This window comes from Augochlora pura, chromosome 8 (assembly GCF_028453695.1).
Source record: "Augochlora pura isolate Apur16 chromosome 8, APUR_v2.2.1, whole genome shotgun sequence".
Lineage (NCBI taxonomy): Eukaryota > Metazoa > Arthropoda > Insecta > Hymenoptera > Halictidae > Augochlora > Augochlora pura.
Genome location: NC_135779.1, coordinates 1,908,346 through 1,925,270, shown reverse-complemented (window position 1 = coordinate 1,925,270; position 16,925 = coordinate 1,908,346). Strand labels below are relative to the sequence as shown.

The following is a 16,925-nucleotide window of genomic DNA, read 5'->3' as shown; positions in this document are numbered from 1 at the left end:
GTCGCAGGTCGCAGCTAGCGGTAGAGTGCAGATGCGTGTTACGGTTTAACGATTAACCGACATTGACTGGAAATTTGCCGAGGGAGGCGGCATCGTCGCGTCTACCGAAACGAAAAAATTTCTTAGTATTCGACTCTTTAGATAGGCATAGGATCGACTGCCTTGCCTTGATTCTTGCTTGATTCAAATTTAGTCGAGTCGCAGCAGTTGAGACGCTCGGTTCGTGCCCGGTTCCATACAATTCTCTTGAAATTTCTACTTATCACGGCGCTGCATCGTCGGTTCTCAGCGATTTCGGAAACTGGTCCATTCAATTAGATTTCTCTTGTACTGTTACGTTCGAAGAATAGTTCCGAAAGAATTCAACTTCGAGAGAAAAAAAGGGATTGGCTGAAACGCGTCTGTCGACGCAACGCCCGGTCTGGGTTAGGTCCGAGTTAGCAATCTGGCAAATAAAAAGTTGCAAAAAAACCGTGAACGAGCCTAATACCACGAAAACCCTTAACGAGACATTTCCTTTTTCTTTCTTTTTTTTTAATTCGAGACCTAAGACGTCGACGAGACGGGTGAAAGCGTTCACGTTCGCGAAAATTTGGCAAATAATCGAGTAGAAGTGCAACGGTACGTGCCCCATCACCATTACTGCTTCACCATAAGACAGAAGGTAAGCGGATTTCTATTTCTTATTTAAGACGCCGTTTTCTTTTCAAATGCTGTCGTTATCCTTGACGGATGTTCCATCGAAGAAACTGTTTCGACGGAACGTTTCATTCGACAAGAATATTCTTTCGAAAAAACGTACGAAATATTGGTCGGAAACAGAATCGTGTTTGAATTATTTCAACGACGAGGTTCGTGCACGAGCAACGAACGTGTGCACGCGACCGGATGCATGGACGAACCATAGCGAGTGTAAAATTAGTGGACTGTGTTTCGTTTGTGAAGAATCTCTGTATTTCGTGTCTCGTCTGTTTTCCAGCTCGTTTTACCAATTTGCAACTTCTTGTTTGCCTTCTCGTGCAAACATATACGAGAAAAAGAGTCTTAACGAATCCGTTTTACTTCCTACTGGTAATTTCGCACCACGTGCCGTCACATCGTGTTAATCGAAAGTCGTAGATGGACGATCGGCAGGATCCTGATACTCCAGACTCTGTGTAATACCACGGATAAGAAACGTAAATAGAACGAGACGCAAGAAATTTCGGAAAATCGAAAATTTTCATCGGTACATTGTTAATTGGTTGTTTATGCAGTCTCGTCGATTATTCTTAGTTGAATCCGTACATGTCACGAACATATAGTTTCCGTTTAAAAATCAATACACTCGAGGTGCGTATCGAGTCGCGTAGTTCCTTCTCCGAGGAGACGTTAAGGTTCATCGGCATTCGAGAGATCTGTTAGATTTCCGAAAAGAAGAAATTACTAGCGACCGTTTTTTCGTTTCAAGTTGTTTGCTGTCTAGAACAGATTCTGCTCCGCTGACATATCTCAACGATTATCCCTCTAGACAGGAATTCCCGCCATCCGATATCGGATTATTATCGTTCCAATTAACATTCGGTAAGTGATCGAAGATAATTGCCTTCGTTTTCAAGGATCCCGAGCTATTTGTAAATATTTCGTCAACAATTCGCAGCAAAAGCATTAAAGCATAGGCGATCGAAATAAATCGTCGAAGGGGCACGCATTTAATGCGTGTTCCCCGTGTACGGCTATTATGTAGCATGTGCATTCAACAAGCTGTTCGAAACGTATCGATAAACGCGTAGACTACATATCGTTTCATTGTTATCGTGAAAAGAATTCCTGTGTCGAGAAACGCGACGGCTATTCTTATTCCGATGTGTCCAGTCGTGCGGCGGATCCAACAACATTAGAATGCTTAGTTTGTTTGGCACGAACGTCGTATACAATCGGGCTTACAGAATTTGGGTGGATAGACTATTGAAACGTCTGCTCGTGTCGCGTCGTTATCAATGACTTTTCGCGTTGCCAAAATAGAAATGTATTTTAAGGGAAACCGAGCGTTTTCCAGGTTGTGTTGGGACTTTGGCAACGAACCAAATATTGCTGTCAGCTAAGCCTATATGTCGAGTTGCCGTGTAGACGGAAAACCTGCCCAACGAGAATCGATTATGTGTTCAAATTGCTGTTACGTTTCGAATATGGCCGAGGAATTTTACAAACTGCCGACAGCGTACCAGTTACGTGCCAGTTACGTACCAATCGGCATACTCTTGGTATATTATTGGTTTATCGAAGCATTTTAAATACGCATCTTGGATAACAATTAAACATTGCAATTTCGGATTGAATTTCGCATTTATAATGCATCGTTAGAACGATTTATTTTCTCACAGATAAACGAAACGGTACCACGCGACGCGGCGAGACCGAGACGCAACGCAACGCGAGACGACGCAATCGATTTGCGCCGTCTTAACCTTCGAGACGGAAAATAAAAATCGCGTTCACGCGGCTCCAGCGTTCGATTCTAAACGCGGAAGCTGACTACCGGAAATAACAGGGAAGTGCGTAGAAGATGTGTATTACGATAGTTGCGACACAGGAAAATATGGTATAGCAAAATCGGGAACAGAGACAATTACGAAGTTCTCAAGGGAAAAGAACGCAAACGTAGAACATATAATTATGAGTTAAACTTATAAAATAATTTCATATGCCTAAATTAAATATGAGTTGGGAAGTATTACAGATTAAGAACGAGATTCACGGACGATGCGCGAATGTTGCTAACCGCGGCGACACGAATCATAGTTGACAACCGTCGGTCGATCAGATCTAATTCGTTTGTACTCGAATCTGCTCTTGTTGCTCTAATATCTCGTGTTACCTTCTACAAGAGCGAGAAATCGAAGCGCGTTATAGAATTGTACCTTGGTTACCGATAGCTCGAAACTCAACTTAAAGGTGACCTCTCTCTGTCAGCGGTATCGATCTTCTTCCGGATAGGGTTCGTAACGCATCATCGTATTTCAAACAGTGGATAAGTTTTCCGCAAACACTTGGAAAGAGGAAGAAACAACGAGCCGACGGGAAACGACCGCATCGATCTTATGAATCGCCTCAGGTTTCTGCAACAATCTAAGTATTTATATCAACGCGAGATCACGCGGTTAGTTCAGGTGCAGCATTCTCGTTCCAATGAACCATCGTCGTCAACTTTGAAATTCAGAGCTGGAGTATTTCCCGGGTTCAGTCGTTTGTGATTTCTCTCTTTCTTTCTCTCTCTCTCTCTCTCTCTCTCTCTCTGCGCGAGCGCGTGTAAATGTGTTTGTCGGGCTGTCTGTTGTCTGCCTTCGCGGCGGATATAGCTTATCTATTGCATTAAACGTTCGAGTATTGCGCACGGGATTATGTAACGAACGGCGGTTTATCGGTATCGATTTTCGTGTCGATAATGGTCGGCGGTGACGCTCGGCGCTAGTGGTAGCGATCAATCTCGTTTAAACTGCGGCGCATTATCGTAGGACCGCTCGTTCGATGAGTATCTAGGCGGTCGTGATGCGCGACGGTATATACATATAATATCGCGATGCTTCTTGGCGTAAACGGTAACCGAGTTGTTGTTGTGCCATTGCTACTTGAACGTTTGTTTCAGATTAAAAATATGAATGGAGATCAGAATTGGTCATACCCTCCGAAACAGGCTTTGTACGACCCGTCCCTCGAGAAAGATGCTTGTGGCGTTGGATTCATTGTGGCGATAGATGGAAAAAGATCGCACAAGGTAGGTGTAGGAGAACGCCCGCGGTTTCGTGTTCTCGATTACGAGGTTTGTTCGCAAGAAAATCTAATCAATGAAAACTTTGGTCTCGTAATCGCCTGGCAGATTGTACGCGACGCAGAGATTCTATCGGCGCGCATGAACCATCGCGGTGCCTGCGCCTGTGATAACGACACCGGAGACGGAGCCGGTCTACTATGCGCAATTCCGCACGACTATTATGCTGAGCAAGTTCGGTAAGTGATCACTGCGCTTCGCAGTGCGATGGTTGCTTTTTATTCGTCTATCAAGCTCCTCTGACACATCACTTGTGTGACGCGCGGCAATTCCGTCGCTATCGCGAGTTCACGGCATCGTAATTTCTAGGTTATCTATCGCTTACTACGTGTCTATGTCGCAGCAGTTATTGCGTGTTTACCTTCTTATCTTTCTTAGTAAATTGATCTATTATTATAGATCAACAGCGGCCGTAATACGATTTGTGACTGCAACTATTTCCCGGTGGCAATCACGCTGCTGCTCCCCTTGCATTTCAGATTCTTCTTATGTTTTTATGTATAGTGTCCTCCTCTCTCTCTTTTTCCTTTTCCTTTTTTTTTTTATTAGCCTTCGCATTAACATACACACACGATCTAATTTCTGATCGGGGTCAAGTTTCCTTACACGTATCGCCGGCGTGATTCACGACCGATCGATCGAATGCTTTTCGATTTTATCAGTATATTGATCTCCGGCGATCATTAACGATCGCATGGACACAAATCCATATGTATATAGGAGGAAACTAATGCGTCTTTAGATGATAACATGGGTAGTAAACGATAGGCCACGGAAATGTTCCACGAGCGAACTTAAGATTCAGGGATCTATCAACGACCTCGATCCGTTTTTAGCCGTTAATATGTTTCTTTTATTATAATGTATTTATAGATATTGTAAAAAATGCTTTATCTCGTCGTTTCTTTTTCTTTTTCTCTTTTAGAAAAGAACAAAATATCGAGCTACCGCCGTTTGGTCGCTATGCCACTGGTATATTGTTTTTGGATAAGAATTCGCACGCAGAGACAGAGAAACTGTTCGAACAGTTGGCAGAGGAATGCAACCTCAGGGTACGAATATATTTCGATTTAAATCTTCTTTTCCGTTTTTATCGGTTCGCCTCTGTACTGTATTTTCGTTTCGCAGGTAATTTGTTGGAAAGATGTCCCAACCGATAATACAAAGATTGGCCGAATGGCTAAAAAATGTGAGCCTTATATGCGTCAAGTGTTCGTTACTGGTGATCAAGATGATGCCACTCTCGAACGTCAGGTATATAGTCGGCTTTACAAAGAAATTGTCGAGAAATTATACTCTTAATCAATTCGTTACTTCAAATTCACAGGTTTTCGTATTAAGAAAGAGATCGTCTCACACTATACCACGACCGGGAATTCGATACTACATATGTTCACTCTCCTTGAGAATTATTGTTTACAAAGGCCAACTCACGGCCGATCAGCTATGGCTTTACTTTTTGGATTTGAAGGTGAATTTCGATACAGATGAATGTAACATTGCGTCGATACTGTTACTATTAGAACCTGTCGCGCATTGGTTTATTTACTTATCGATACGTTTGTTTTTCGCATACCGATGAAGTCCCCAAAATTCGAGACATATTTGGCATTGGTTCACACAAGATTTTCCACCAACACGTTTCCAAGTTGGGAAAGGGCGCACCCACTTCGGTAAGAACAGTTTAACCGCAATAATGAAATATTCGTTTATCCATCAACTTTGTTCGAGCCATCAAATATACATGTTATAGACTGTTGGCGCACAACGGAGAAATCAACACCTTAAGAGGAAACGTAAACTTTATGAAAGCTCGAGAAGGTGTAATGAGCAGCAAACTATTCGGTGATCAATTGCAGCAATTGTATCCCGTGGTTGAACCGAATTTGTCTGATTCTGGTGCTGCTGACTGCGTTCTCGAATTCTTAGTGATGGCTGGACAACGATCTTTGCCAGAGGTAACGAATACAACTAATTTACAAAGTGTATTACAACTGTATTACACATTCGTGCCACTGTTTGATTCTAACAATGTTGCATGGTACGTTTTAGGCTGTAATGACAATGGTCCCGGAAGCTTGGCAGAACGACTTGACAATGGCAACTGAGAAGCGGAACTTTTATCACTGGGCGGCTTGTGCGATGGAACCCTGGGATGGTCCAGCACTACTGACCTTTACCGATGGCCGTTACGTTGGCGCTATTCTCGACAGGTAGAACCGACGTTTTTCTTTCGTCTCGCCCGACTGAAATCACCATGTGCTTTCTGCCCGTATTTTCGCTCTCCTCGACCACGCAAAAACCGGTTCCGTTCCCCAAGTTCGAATTTTGCCCAATCTTAAAAATTTCGTTTGAAGCATCTTTTCCTCCGCTTCATCTTCTCTGTGGAATCATGAAATGGATACTGCAATTAATTGGGCAAACATTCGTCCTTGTTTGAAAGTTGACTGGTAAGCAAGGATTGTATGTGTACAACTAGACGTGACGCGTGGCGAGGAGAGCGATAGTGAGATTGAGAGTACGAACGAGAATGTGAGAGTCCGAGAGCGTGAAAGCGTGAACCATGATCAAAAGAGAAGGACGAAAGGAAACTTGCAGGTGTTTTGTAATATGTATATGCGATATATATATTGTATATCTATGCAATATATGCATACATACGATAAATACACGCGCACGGGTGTACGGGATGTATGCGTTAAGTGTGCATCAATGTATGGAAGTGGATGCGTGCAATTATATACTCGTATATAAATGTTAGTGGTATGTATATGTGTATATATGTGTGTACGTGTACAGGTGTGTATATGTATACATATACATGCACATGCGTACGCGTAAACACGCATACGTAACGAGCGCTAACAGGAAGACAATGCGAGAAAACAAAGCGAACAAGAATATAGTCTCACAATCAGTTGATAATAACGCGCGACACTGAGGTGGTAATACAAAAGACTTTTTTGAATTTTTGTTTGGCAGAAACGGCCTGCGCCCGTCGCGCTTCTACGTCACTAAGGATAACATGATGGTGATGGCGTCCGAAGTGGGCGTCTATGATACTCCGCCCAGCAATGTAATCCTGAAGGTAAACGAGGAAGTAGACACATCACCGTACAGGCCCACCTACCGGATCAAAGTTTTCTAGTCGAATTGACTTTTAGCGGACGATTCCATCTGTGCGCTTCGATATGCTTCCTTTCTTTTCTATACGACATACAAACATTTCAGCTCTAGGAGGACTAACTAGGAAGACTGTGCAACGAGGAAACGTTTCTTAACTCCCGGATGCAAATCGAATTTGGAACTCAATCGAATTTCAATCGAGCTCAGAACCTATTTTTGCAAAAAGCAGGGGGCTTGTTTTCTGTTAAACTAACCGATATAGGAAACTATCCAAGATCTTCCTTTCCATGCTCATTGTACGGCATTCTTTTCTCTCACTCTTCATTCTTCGTTCTTCGTCCCGCCTTTCCAAACCCATTCCGGTTTCTCCCTAAATGCATGCCCACGACCAACTTGTATATCCGCAAGAACAGGTTTTGCTCGAATTGATCTCGGGCACGTTTCTATAATATACACCTTTCTCATCTGGTCGTCGATTCAATTTTTATAGGAGAGATGAATCTCTCGGTAAAAAGCAGCCCTTGTCGCTCATAATTTGTTCTACGCATCGCTTCAATGTTACCGCAGTTAGAGGATCATGTTGTGTTTTATTTATTTTTAAACATGTCATGTGTGATGTATAATTTTTCATTTAGGTCGTAGGTTTGTATAGTCCGTCGTAGGATCGTCATCGAGTGCCGTCGTGTGACCGTTGAATGGTTGTACATGCTGTTCAACGATAATTATTTGCGTCTCGTTTTATTTGCAGAGCCGTCTGAAGCCCGGAAGAATGCTGCTCGTTGACACTTTCGAGAAGAGGATTATACAAGATGTTGAGCTAAAGTTGCAGATTGCTAGAAGCAGACCCCATTCCGACTGGCTGAAGGAGCAGGTACTCTCATCTTTTTTCTTTTTCTTCTTTTCAATCGCTTTTTCTTGAACCATTTTTGCTTCTGTTCTGCTGGTCTCCTGTTCAACTATTCGACCACTTAATCGTTCAACCATACTAATACTAAACGAATTCATTTCTCTCTGTTTTTGCAATCCTTGTTGCACGAATGATGCTCCCGTGCCGTTACGGCACATAGATGGTGAGTTTCGTGTTTCCAATTGTGCATGTATTCATGATCATGCTTATATTCGTACTCGTGTGCACGCAGAGTCTTCTTTGAACGGCATTACGTACTGTAATTTTGCTCGACCGATATTCTGTACTTGTAATCTTCGTAGATCACGATGGAAGAACTGCGCACAGCGGACGCGGATTCTAATAACGGGGTTGCACTACCGTCATGGTCACCGCATATAAACTCGATCGCTGATGCGAATCCGATATCCGCTGTGAATCGAGTTTGGGGAGGTGATAAGAGGCTTTCTCTCTATGGGTACACGCTCGAGACTATAAACATGTTGCTGTTGCCGATGATGCAGTCCAAGTACGTTCTTTATTTCGTTGGCGTCAGTCGAAAAATGATTGCGCATTATATTTTTTAACCATTGTTTAATTCTTTTCTCGTTATCGTTTAGGAAAGAAGCGTTAGGCTCGATGGGAAACGATGCGCCTCTCGCTTGTCTTTCCCAGTTTCAGCCACTGATCTACGACTATTTTAAACAGCTGTTTGCGCAGGTGTGTGATTTTTCTTTGCTCACGTTTTCTGTTCTCTTTGAATCTCTCGAGTTTCCAATCTGTCCCCCATAATATTGTCAACAGGTTACGAACCCTCCGATCGACCCGTTCCGAGAAAAGATCGTGATGTCAATGCTTTGCCCCATTGGACCAGAGAGTAACATCTTGGAGCCGAACGAATTGCAAATTCATCGATTATTTTTGCCACAACCCATATTATCGTTGGAAGATCTGGATGTGATCAAACGAACAAAGTATCGCAATTGGAAGAGCAAATCTATCGACACAACCTATCCTGTGAAGGAAGGACCGTCCGGTTTGTTGGCTACACTGGAACGCGTTAACCGCGAAGCAAATCAGGCTGCGAGAGATGGCTATCAGTTTCTAATTCTTTCGGATCGTCGCGGAGGTCCGGATAGGTAAATCTAGAATCGCGAGTCTCATTTCTATTGTACAGTGTTTAATGTTTCGCTATATGTTCGCAGAGTACCTGTAAGCAGTCTGTTAACCCTTGGCGCGGTGCACCACAATTTAATCGAAGAAAGGCAACGTATGAAAGTCGGTCTTATCATTGAAACTGCTGAGGCCAGGGAGGTGCATCAGATTTGTTTGCTACTCGGTTATGGAGCGGACGCAATTTGTCCGTATCTCGTGTTCGAGATGGCGAGAAATCTTCGTGCGGACGGTGTACTCGATTCATCGTTGACCGACAATGCTGTATGCGCGGTAAGGTGGAAACTTGAAATTCATTTCGCTTTTTCATACAGCACATTGTTGGAGATGTCGTAAATTTTGCATCTTTCAAATGTCGTAGAATTATGCGGAAGCTATGGAAAGAGGTATTGCGAAGGTTATGGCAAAAATGGGAATCTCCACGTTGCAGTCGTACAAAGGTGCACAAATATTCGAAGCGGTCGGTTTGTCAAATGAAGTCATCGACAAATGTTTCAAGGTATGTTGATTACATTGTTCTGATTACACCAATGAAATATTTTTTAGTCGAACATAATCGAGATACAAATGATTAGAAATTGGATCCAATTAATGAGTGATCTGTGATTAAAAATTTTTCAATGATGTAATCTCTGACGCAACTTTGTGTTGTCTCCATTGTAACAACTCTCCGACCCGAATCTATGCCGTTTTAACTTTACAGGGCACACAGTCGCGCATCGGCGGTGTTACGTTTGAGATCTTAGCGAGGGAAGCGTACGAAAGACATCAGATGACATACTTGGATAAACGAATGGATATGCTCGTTATTCGAAATCCAGGAATTTATCATTGGCGTGCCGGTGGAGAAAAACACATAAACGATCCCGACAGCGTAGCCAATCTACAAGTAAGTCGGTTTGATCGTTTCTTGCGATCCGGCAGAGGAATTGCATTCTTCGTATCTTTTCTCTCATGAGTTGGATTTCTAGGATTACGTTACTTCGAAGAACCAAAATGCGTACGAAAAATACCGGAAGACGACAATGGAGATGGTAAGGGCTTGTACACTGCGAGGCCAGTTGGAGTTCATCGAAACTCCAGATAATTCTATACCTATTGAAGAAGTTGAACCTGCTTCTGAGATCGTGAAACGTTTCGCGACTGGTGCCATGAGCTTTGGCAGTATTTCAATGGAAGCACATTCAACTTTAGCGGTTGCGATGAATCGTATCGGAGGCAAATCAAATACCGGCGAAGGAGGCGAGGACGCGGATAGGTAAGGAAACATGAGCGTGATCATATGCAAGATCGAGGCAAGGTGAAGCGAGGGTTCAAATCAGATCCAAGACATTCTCTTGTTACAGATATCTCGATCAAGATCCAGAATTTAATAAGCGATCCGCTATCAAACAAGTTGCCAGTGGTCGGTTTGGTGTAACCTCAAGCTACTTGGCGAACGCTGACGATCTCCAAATTAAAATGGCGCAAGGAGCGAAACCGGGTGAAGGTGGTGAATTGCCTGGTTACAAGGTAAAGGCGAACAGCAGCATGTATTCTACAGTCGGAAAAATGGCATACTAAAGTTAAACTGATCGCTTGCAGGTTACCGCTGAAATAGCTGCAACCAGGCATTCGGTACCAGGCGTTGGACTAATCTCTCCACCACCTCATCACGACATCTACTCGATCGAGGACCTCGCAGAACTTATTTACGACTTAAAATGTGCAAACCCCAAAGCTCGTATTTCCGTAAAACTGGTTTCAGAAGTTGGAGTGGGTGTAATCGCAGCAGGTGTGGCAAAGGTAATAACAATATCGTAAAAAACCTCACAGTTATTCTTGGATTAACAATTTCTCATTAATTGGCTTAAAATTTTTCGAAACAGGGAAAAGCGGAGCATATCGTAATATCTGGTCATGACGGTGGAACCGGTGCCAGTAGCTGGACTGGGATCAAATCCGCCGGTTTACCATGGGAGCTGGGAATTGCGGAAACTCATCAAGTACTAACTTTGAACAACCTCCGTTCACGAGTTGTGGTTCAGGCGGACGGGCAATTGCGCACAGGATTCGACATCATGGTAGCGGCTATATTAGGCGCAGACGAATTTGGATTCAGTACAGCGCCGCTGATCTCTATGGGTTGCACGATGATGAGGAAATGTCACTTGAACACATGCCCTGTAGGCATCGCAACACAGGATCCTGCGTTGCGAAAGAAATTCGAAGGAAAACCAGAACACGTTATCAACTTCTTCTTCGCGTTAGCAGATGAGGTATGTAGCGAATCGAATTCATACGCCTTTGACCAAAGGGCCAGAGATAATCTATTGTTTGTCTGTTCAGGTACGCTCGCACATGGCTGCGCTGGGAATCCGTAAGTTTCAAGATCTGATTGGACGTACAGATTTGTTGAGGGTTCGAAAAAATGTGTCCATCGAGAAAGCTAGAACGCTAAACCTCGATAATATTTTGCGCAGTGCGCTGGAACTCCGACCAGGAGTGAACATTAAAGGTGGATCGATGACACAGGACTTCCAATTGGAAAATCGTTTAGACAATCATGTGATCGAGTTGGCGAGGGATGTACTGGATAGGAAACGGAATTCTGTCGATATTCAATTAGATATCAATAACGAGTGTCGAGCATTCGTGTCGACTTTAAGCTATCACATTTCAAAGTGAGTCACCATGCTCCATATGGTTCTATCATGTCAACCTGAACAACGTGACCGAGTGATTTTGCTACTATTATGTGTAACGTTTTGCTCGTAGATTGTATGGCGAAGATGGTCTTCCCGAGGGTAGTATCAACATACGGATGAAAGGTTCTGCAGGACAGAGCTTTTGCGCTTTCATGACTAAAGGTGTTCATGTCACTCTCGAGGGTGATGCGAACGACTACGTTGGAAAAGTGAGTACATATACGATAATTACATACCTATCGAATTGAAAATTTTTCTCGTTGGACTTTTAGGGTCTCTGCGGCGGGGAGATCATTATATATCCACCGAAAGAATCTACTTTTGATTCCGATGCGAACGTGATCGTCGGCAATGTTTGCCTTTACGGCGCTACATCCGGTAAAGCTTACTTCCGTGGTATCGCTGCCGAAAGATTTAGCGTTCGTAACAGCGGAGCGACGGTTGTGGTGGAAGGTGTGGGGGATCATGGCTGCGAATACATGACAGGCGGGTGCGCGGTCATTTTGGGCTTAACCGGGCGAAATTTCGCAGCTGGAATGTCCGGAGGAATAGCTTACGTGTTGGATGTCGACGGCTCTTTCAAGAGGTACGAATACTCGCGTGTAACCTGTCTCGTATCATGAAACACGTTTGACTGAATTTCTCTTATTTATTCCTTAGCAAATGCAACCCCGAAATGGTAGAATTACTTCCGCTGGTCAACCAGGAAGATATAATTTACGTAAAAACTCTTCTGTTAGAGTTTGTCGAAAAGACTGATTCTTTGATCGCGAAGGATTTGCTAATGCTATGGCCTGAATCGACAACACGGTTTGTCAAAGTGTTTCCGTACGAGTATCAGCGTGCATTGAAACAACTCGAGGAAGCCAAAGTTGCGCAACCAATCTTGAATGGAAATACTCGAACTCCGTTGGATAACCAGTTGAAAGATATCGAGGATGCTATCGTAGATGTAGACATGGAACAGCGAAAATTAGACAAAATAAGGTAGGAATTGAATGACATGGTAATGCATCTCCAACATTGCGCCTTATCCATATTCTTATTTCTTTAAATAAGAAATTTAAAATTCGATTCATGTGATATCGCTTTTAGAGGATTTATGAAGTACAAACGACAAACAAGCGTGTATCGACCTGCTAAGGAACGCATAAACGACTGGGACGAGATCTATAACTTCCAAGGAGTTCGCAAAGGCCTGCGTGCACAAGCTGCGAGGTGTATGGAATGTGGCGTGCCGTTCTGTCAAAGCAGTCACGGCTGTCCACTAGGAAATATTATTCCGAAATGGAACGATCTCGTTTTCCAGTCAAATTGGAAGGAAGCTTTGAATCAGTTGCTACAAACGAATAACTTCCCAGGTTGGTACGACGCGGACCGATTGCTTCTTCGAATAGCTGATCAAATCTAAAGGTCAATGCATCGCTGTTTAGAATTCACGGGGAGAGTTTGTCCCGCGCCGTGCGAGGGTGCTTGCGTCTTGGGAATATCCGAACCAGCTGTTACTATTAAAAATATAGAGTGCGCCATCATTGATCACGCGTTCGAGCAGGGTTGGATTGTGCCGCAACCGCCTAAATCGAGAACCGGTCGGCGAGTAGCCGTAGTCGGTTCTGGACCAGCGGGCTTGGCTGCGGCTCATCAGTTGAACAAGGCAGGACATTTCGTGACAGTTTACGAGAGAAACGATCGAATTGGCGGTCTTTTACGATACGGAATACCGAGTATGAAGCTGTCGAAATCGGTCGTTGAAAGAAGAGTGGCTCTTCTCGGTGCAGAGGGAATTGTCTTCAAATCAAGCGTTGACGTTGGAAAAGATATCTCTGCTCAGGTATGACACGTATCAGAATTATTATTTCGTATGAGTCTACGTATATTGTGTTTTCATTTGATCATATACGAGAGAGCAAATTTGGTTTTTTTTGTCAATCGCAGACTCTGCGCGAGCAGTACGACGCGTTATTGCTTTGCACTGGAGCGACCCGGCCGAGAGACTTGGATATACCTGGTCGACAACTCGAGGGCATTCACTTCGCTGTTAACTTCCTGGAACATTCACAAAGAAGACAAGTAGATCAATTTTCTTCTCCTGATATGCGTTTGATGGCTACGGACAAGGATGTTATCATAATAGGTGGTGGTGATACTGGATGCGATTGCATAGCCACATCGTTGCGACAGGTATATAGTATTGCGATTAAACATTTTACGTAATCATCATACATTTTTCGTTTTGACTGATTGTTATAAAAATTGATTCTTGTCCGGAAGTGTGCCAATACGATCACGACGTTTGAGATTTTACCAGAACCTCCGGGCAAGAGGGCTGCGGATAATCCTTGGCCGCAATTTCCACGTGTATTCAAAGTGGACTACGGTCACGAGGAAGTGTCTCTCAAGTTCGGACGAGATCCGCGTCAGTTTAGCATTTTAACTAAGGTAAATAAAGTACAAAAATGAGTTACCGATACCGTCGATTCCATGTTACATCACGCATGTTTCGATACAGGAATTCCTAGATGACGGACAGGGCCACGTGTGTGGAATTAAAACGGCCACGGTTTCATGGACGATGGAAAACGGCCGTTGGAAGATGGAACAAGTTCCTGGATCGGAGAAGGTAAGAATGGTGTCAAATATATTTATGTGATAGCACATTCCCAAATTATTTAACTCGTGATGTTTCAAACTTTTATCTTGTTCTTCGATCTCCTCTTTCTCCAGGTGTTCAAATGCAATTTGGTATTACTCGCGATGGGATTTTTGGGTCCCGAAACGTACATTTCAACCGAATTGGACACCTTAATGGATGAGAGAGGCAATTATAAAACTACGCCCGGCGAATACCAAACAAATTTGAACGGAACATACGCGGCTGGTGGTAAGTTTTCCTAGTAGTAGTTTTAATTCTGGTATAATGGAACGTGAAAACAATTGCATTGGTTCGTCCAGATTGCCGACGTGGACAGTCTTTGGTCGTTTGGGCGATTACGGAAGGCAGACAAGCCGCGAGGGAGATAGATCTGGCTTTGATGGGCTCGACCGGGCTTCCTGTATCTGGTGGCGTTATAATGAGCGTTATGGCTTGAACTAGCTCTCAATTATTTTTCACTCGAACGATCTATTTTTTTTCTGTCATTCCCTATTAGTCCTGCGACTACGTGCTTGTGCACGCACGCGTGTGCGAGGAAGAGAGCGAGAGAGAGAGAGAGAGATGGTTAAGTCTGCGCGAGAACCAGTCGTCAAAAGCGAGATCAGTATTATCTAAAACTTCGGAAAACGTGGACACGTTTGTTGGTCTGCGAAATCTCGTTTCGCATTCAAAACTCGTTGAGATTCTTTCGACTGGAACTGCAGCGATCATTTGACCAATCAACAATTCGTTCGTTTATTTTTCATGCAATTTGCTTACATTACCACCGTGTATTTGTTGCGATCAGCGTTTCAATTTCCGTCGAAACCTATCTACACGTCATTTATGATATTTGTTACATTTTGTTTTACTGTGTCTTGTCTTGCAAGATTCCAAAATCTTTTTAATGTTATACGACTCTTCGTTTTCGATCAATTTGCACGACTATGCGAAGGGAGAATCGTTTATCGAAAGATTAATTTTTTGCGAATCGAATTCGAGATGTAATGCTGCACTACGTTACACGTATTTTCCGAGCATCAGATACTAAATGCGAATGTAGCGTGCACGTATGTATCCCATAGATCTCTTGGATTTTGTAATTTTTTCTAGTTTTTGAGCATCGAGTAGAGAGGATAGAATGTATTGTAACGTGATCTATTCTTAAAACCAATCCACTTGATAAATTGATCGCATGGTATTTATTCGTCTTAGCATAACCACGCGTCTAGAGATTTATATTATATAACTATGTACAAATGTTTCATATCCCAACGAACTAGCTTAATCGATGTGTTCCGCGCCCGCAATTGTAAAGCGTACGCAACAAAAAGGAACATTTTATGACAATAACTGAACGAGTGAATGAATAAAATACAGAGAAGTGCTATGCAATAAACTTCGAAACGTCTCGATACCAACAAAAATACTACAAAGCGGGATGCGAACCTTGCCGCGAACACTACAACTCTAATGCTTTGAACGAAGTTTGTTCTATATCGTTTCCCTTGGAGAAATAAGCAAGTAATCCAAGCTAAAACGAAAATCAATTGTAAGATGTTTGAAGCAAATGCGATTGCTCGTTACGTTCCCGATCAATTTCCGGAATTGAAATGGCAGGAATTTGCGCGGAAAGAACAGGTCGAACACCTGATTGTTTCAATTTGCAACGAAATCATTGATGCGGCAGCAAATGAGATCTACGAACACTATTTAAGAAGAAAGTCGTTTGAGTTCATAAATGTCTGTCTCCGTACGATAATGTTGCGCGTATTTAACGCAAGTATCGATACCTGGATGAAATTATTATACAAGAACCTATTGGTCGACTTCTGGAACCAAGCTGCAATACCATTAACCTTTTCGTTTTGTTCCGCAGTGGATGGAACTTTATCCAAAAATAAATGACATCCCGTCGGTCACGATTTCGCAAAAGTTGTGTCCAATAATGGTTGACGTCCAACCACAACCACCTCCCATCGATTGCTGGATATTTGAAAGATGGTCAAACATTTTCACCTCAAAGCTACAATCTTTCCACCACAGCAATGACAATTCTTGTATTCGACTCTCATCTTCTACAACGAGCACAAAAATTGTTCCTTTGCAATTCGAATGTGTAAAAGAACCAAGCAAACAGATACATAAAAACCAAGCCGAACGATTTAATTACGATGCATCAAGAACAAAGAAAACTAGCAAGGCAAGGTGAATCGTTTGAACTTTACCGATAACCAAGGTGTGTATATATGTATATGTATGTATAGTATAGCATTGAGTATAGTATGTAGTGTAATATATATATAACATAATATAGTATAGTGTTTAGTATAGTATAGTATCCTCTCTCTTGTCAATATAGACATTTATGTAAGTTTATCGAATAGTTCTGATTCGATTGTCTCAGGAGAGACACATTTAAGATTATATACATACAAATAAAAATAAGTCGAACGTAAAAAAATTGTACGCGACCAATGGGAAATAACAAGTAAGTTGTACTGTGTGTTTCCACTGTTTTTGGTTGAATTGAATTGAAATAAGTGGAAATGAATTGAATGGAATAAATATAAGAGACGTCCACCATAGCATCTTCCCATCTGTTTGGCTTCG

The 16,925-nt window shown here is 42.8% G+C and overlaps 1 protein-coding gene across 4 annotated transcripts; it reads left to right on the top strand.

Moving 5' to 3' along the window:
- The first annotated feature begins 36 nt into the window (after window positions 1-36).
- LOC144474160 (uncharacterized) lies at window positions 37-16,900 on the top strand. 4 transcript variants are annotated; one of them, XM_078188773.1, is made up of 32 exons: window positions 54-664; window positions 3,626-3,754; window positions 3,857-3,987; window positions 4,734-4,860; window positions 4,937-5,062; window positions 5,136-5,279; window positions 5,393-5,481; window positions 5,562-5,766; window positions 5,861-6,021; window positions 6,791-6,896; window positions 7,683-7,805; window positions 8,144-8,349; window positions 8,441-8,540; window positions 8,625-8,959; window positions 9,026-9,266; window positions 9,355-9,492; window positions 9,697-9,882; window positions 9,965-10,251; window positions 10,340-10,505; window positions 10,578-10,778; window positions 10,862-11,251; window positions 11,322-11,656; window positions 11,751-11,889; window positions 11,953-12,266; window positions 12,341-12,667; window positions 12,776-13,041; window positions 13,114-13,511; window positions 13,616-13,861; window positions 13,952-14,119; window positions 14,190-14,300; window positions 14,405-14,561; window positions 14,633-16,900. In XM_078188773.1, the coding sequence occupies exons 2-32, from the start codon at window positions 3,635-3,637 to the stop codon at window positions 14,767-14,769; spliced, it is 6,180 nt and encodes a 2,059-aa protein (XP_078044899.1). In that variant the 5' UTR covers window positions 54-664; window positions 3,626-3,634; the 3' UTR covers window positions 14,770-16,900. The 4 variants fall into 4 exon arrangements, with proteins under 4 accessions (XP_078044903.1, XP_078044899.1, XP_078044901.1 ...); XM_078188775.1 differs by lacking the exon at window positions 54-664 and adding an exon at window positions 3,448-3,538; XM_078188777.1 differs by lacking the exons at window positions 11,751-11,889; window positions 11,953-12,266; window positions 12,341-12,667; ... (5 more) ...; window positions 14,405-14,561; window positions 14,633-16,900 and having other exon boundaries at window positions 37-664; window positions 11,322-11,352; window positions 11,456-11,618.
- Window positions 16,901-16,925: the final 25 nt, after the last annotated feature.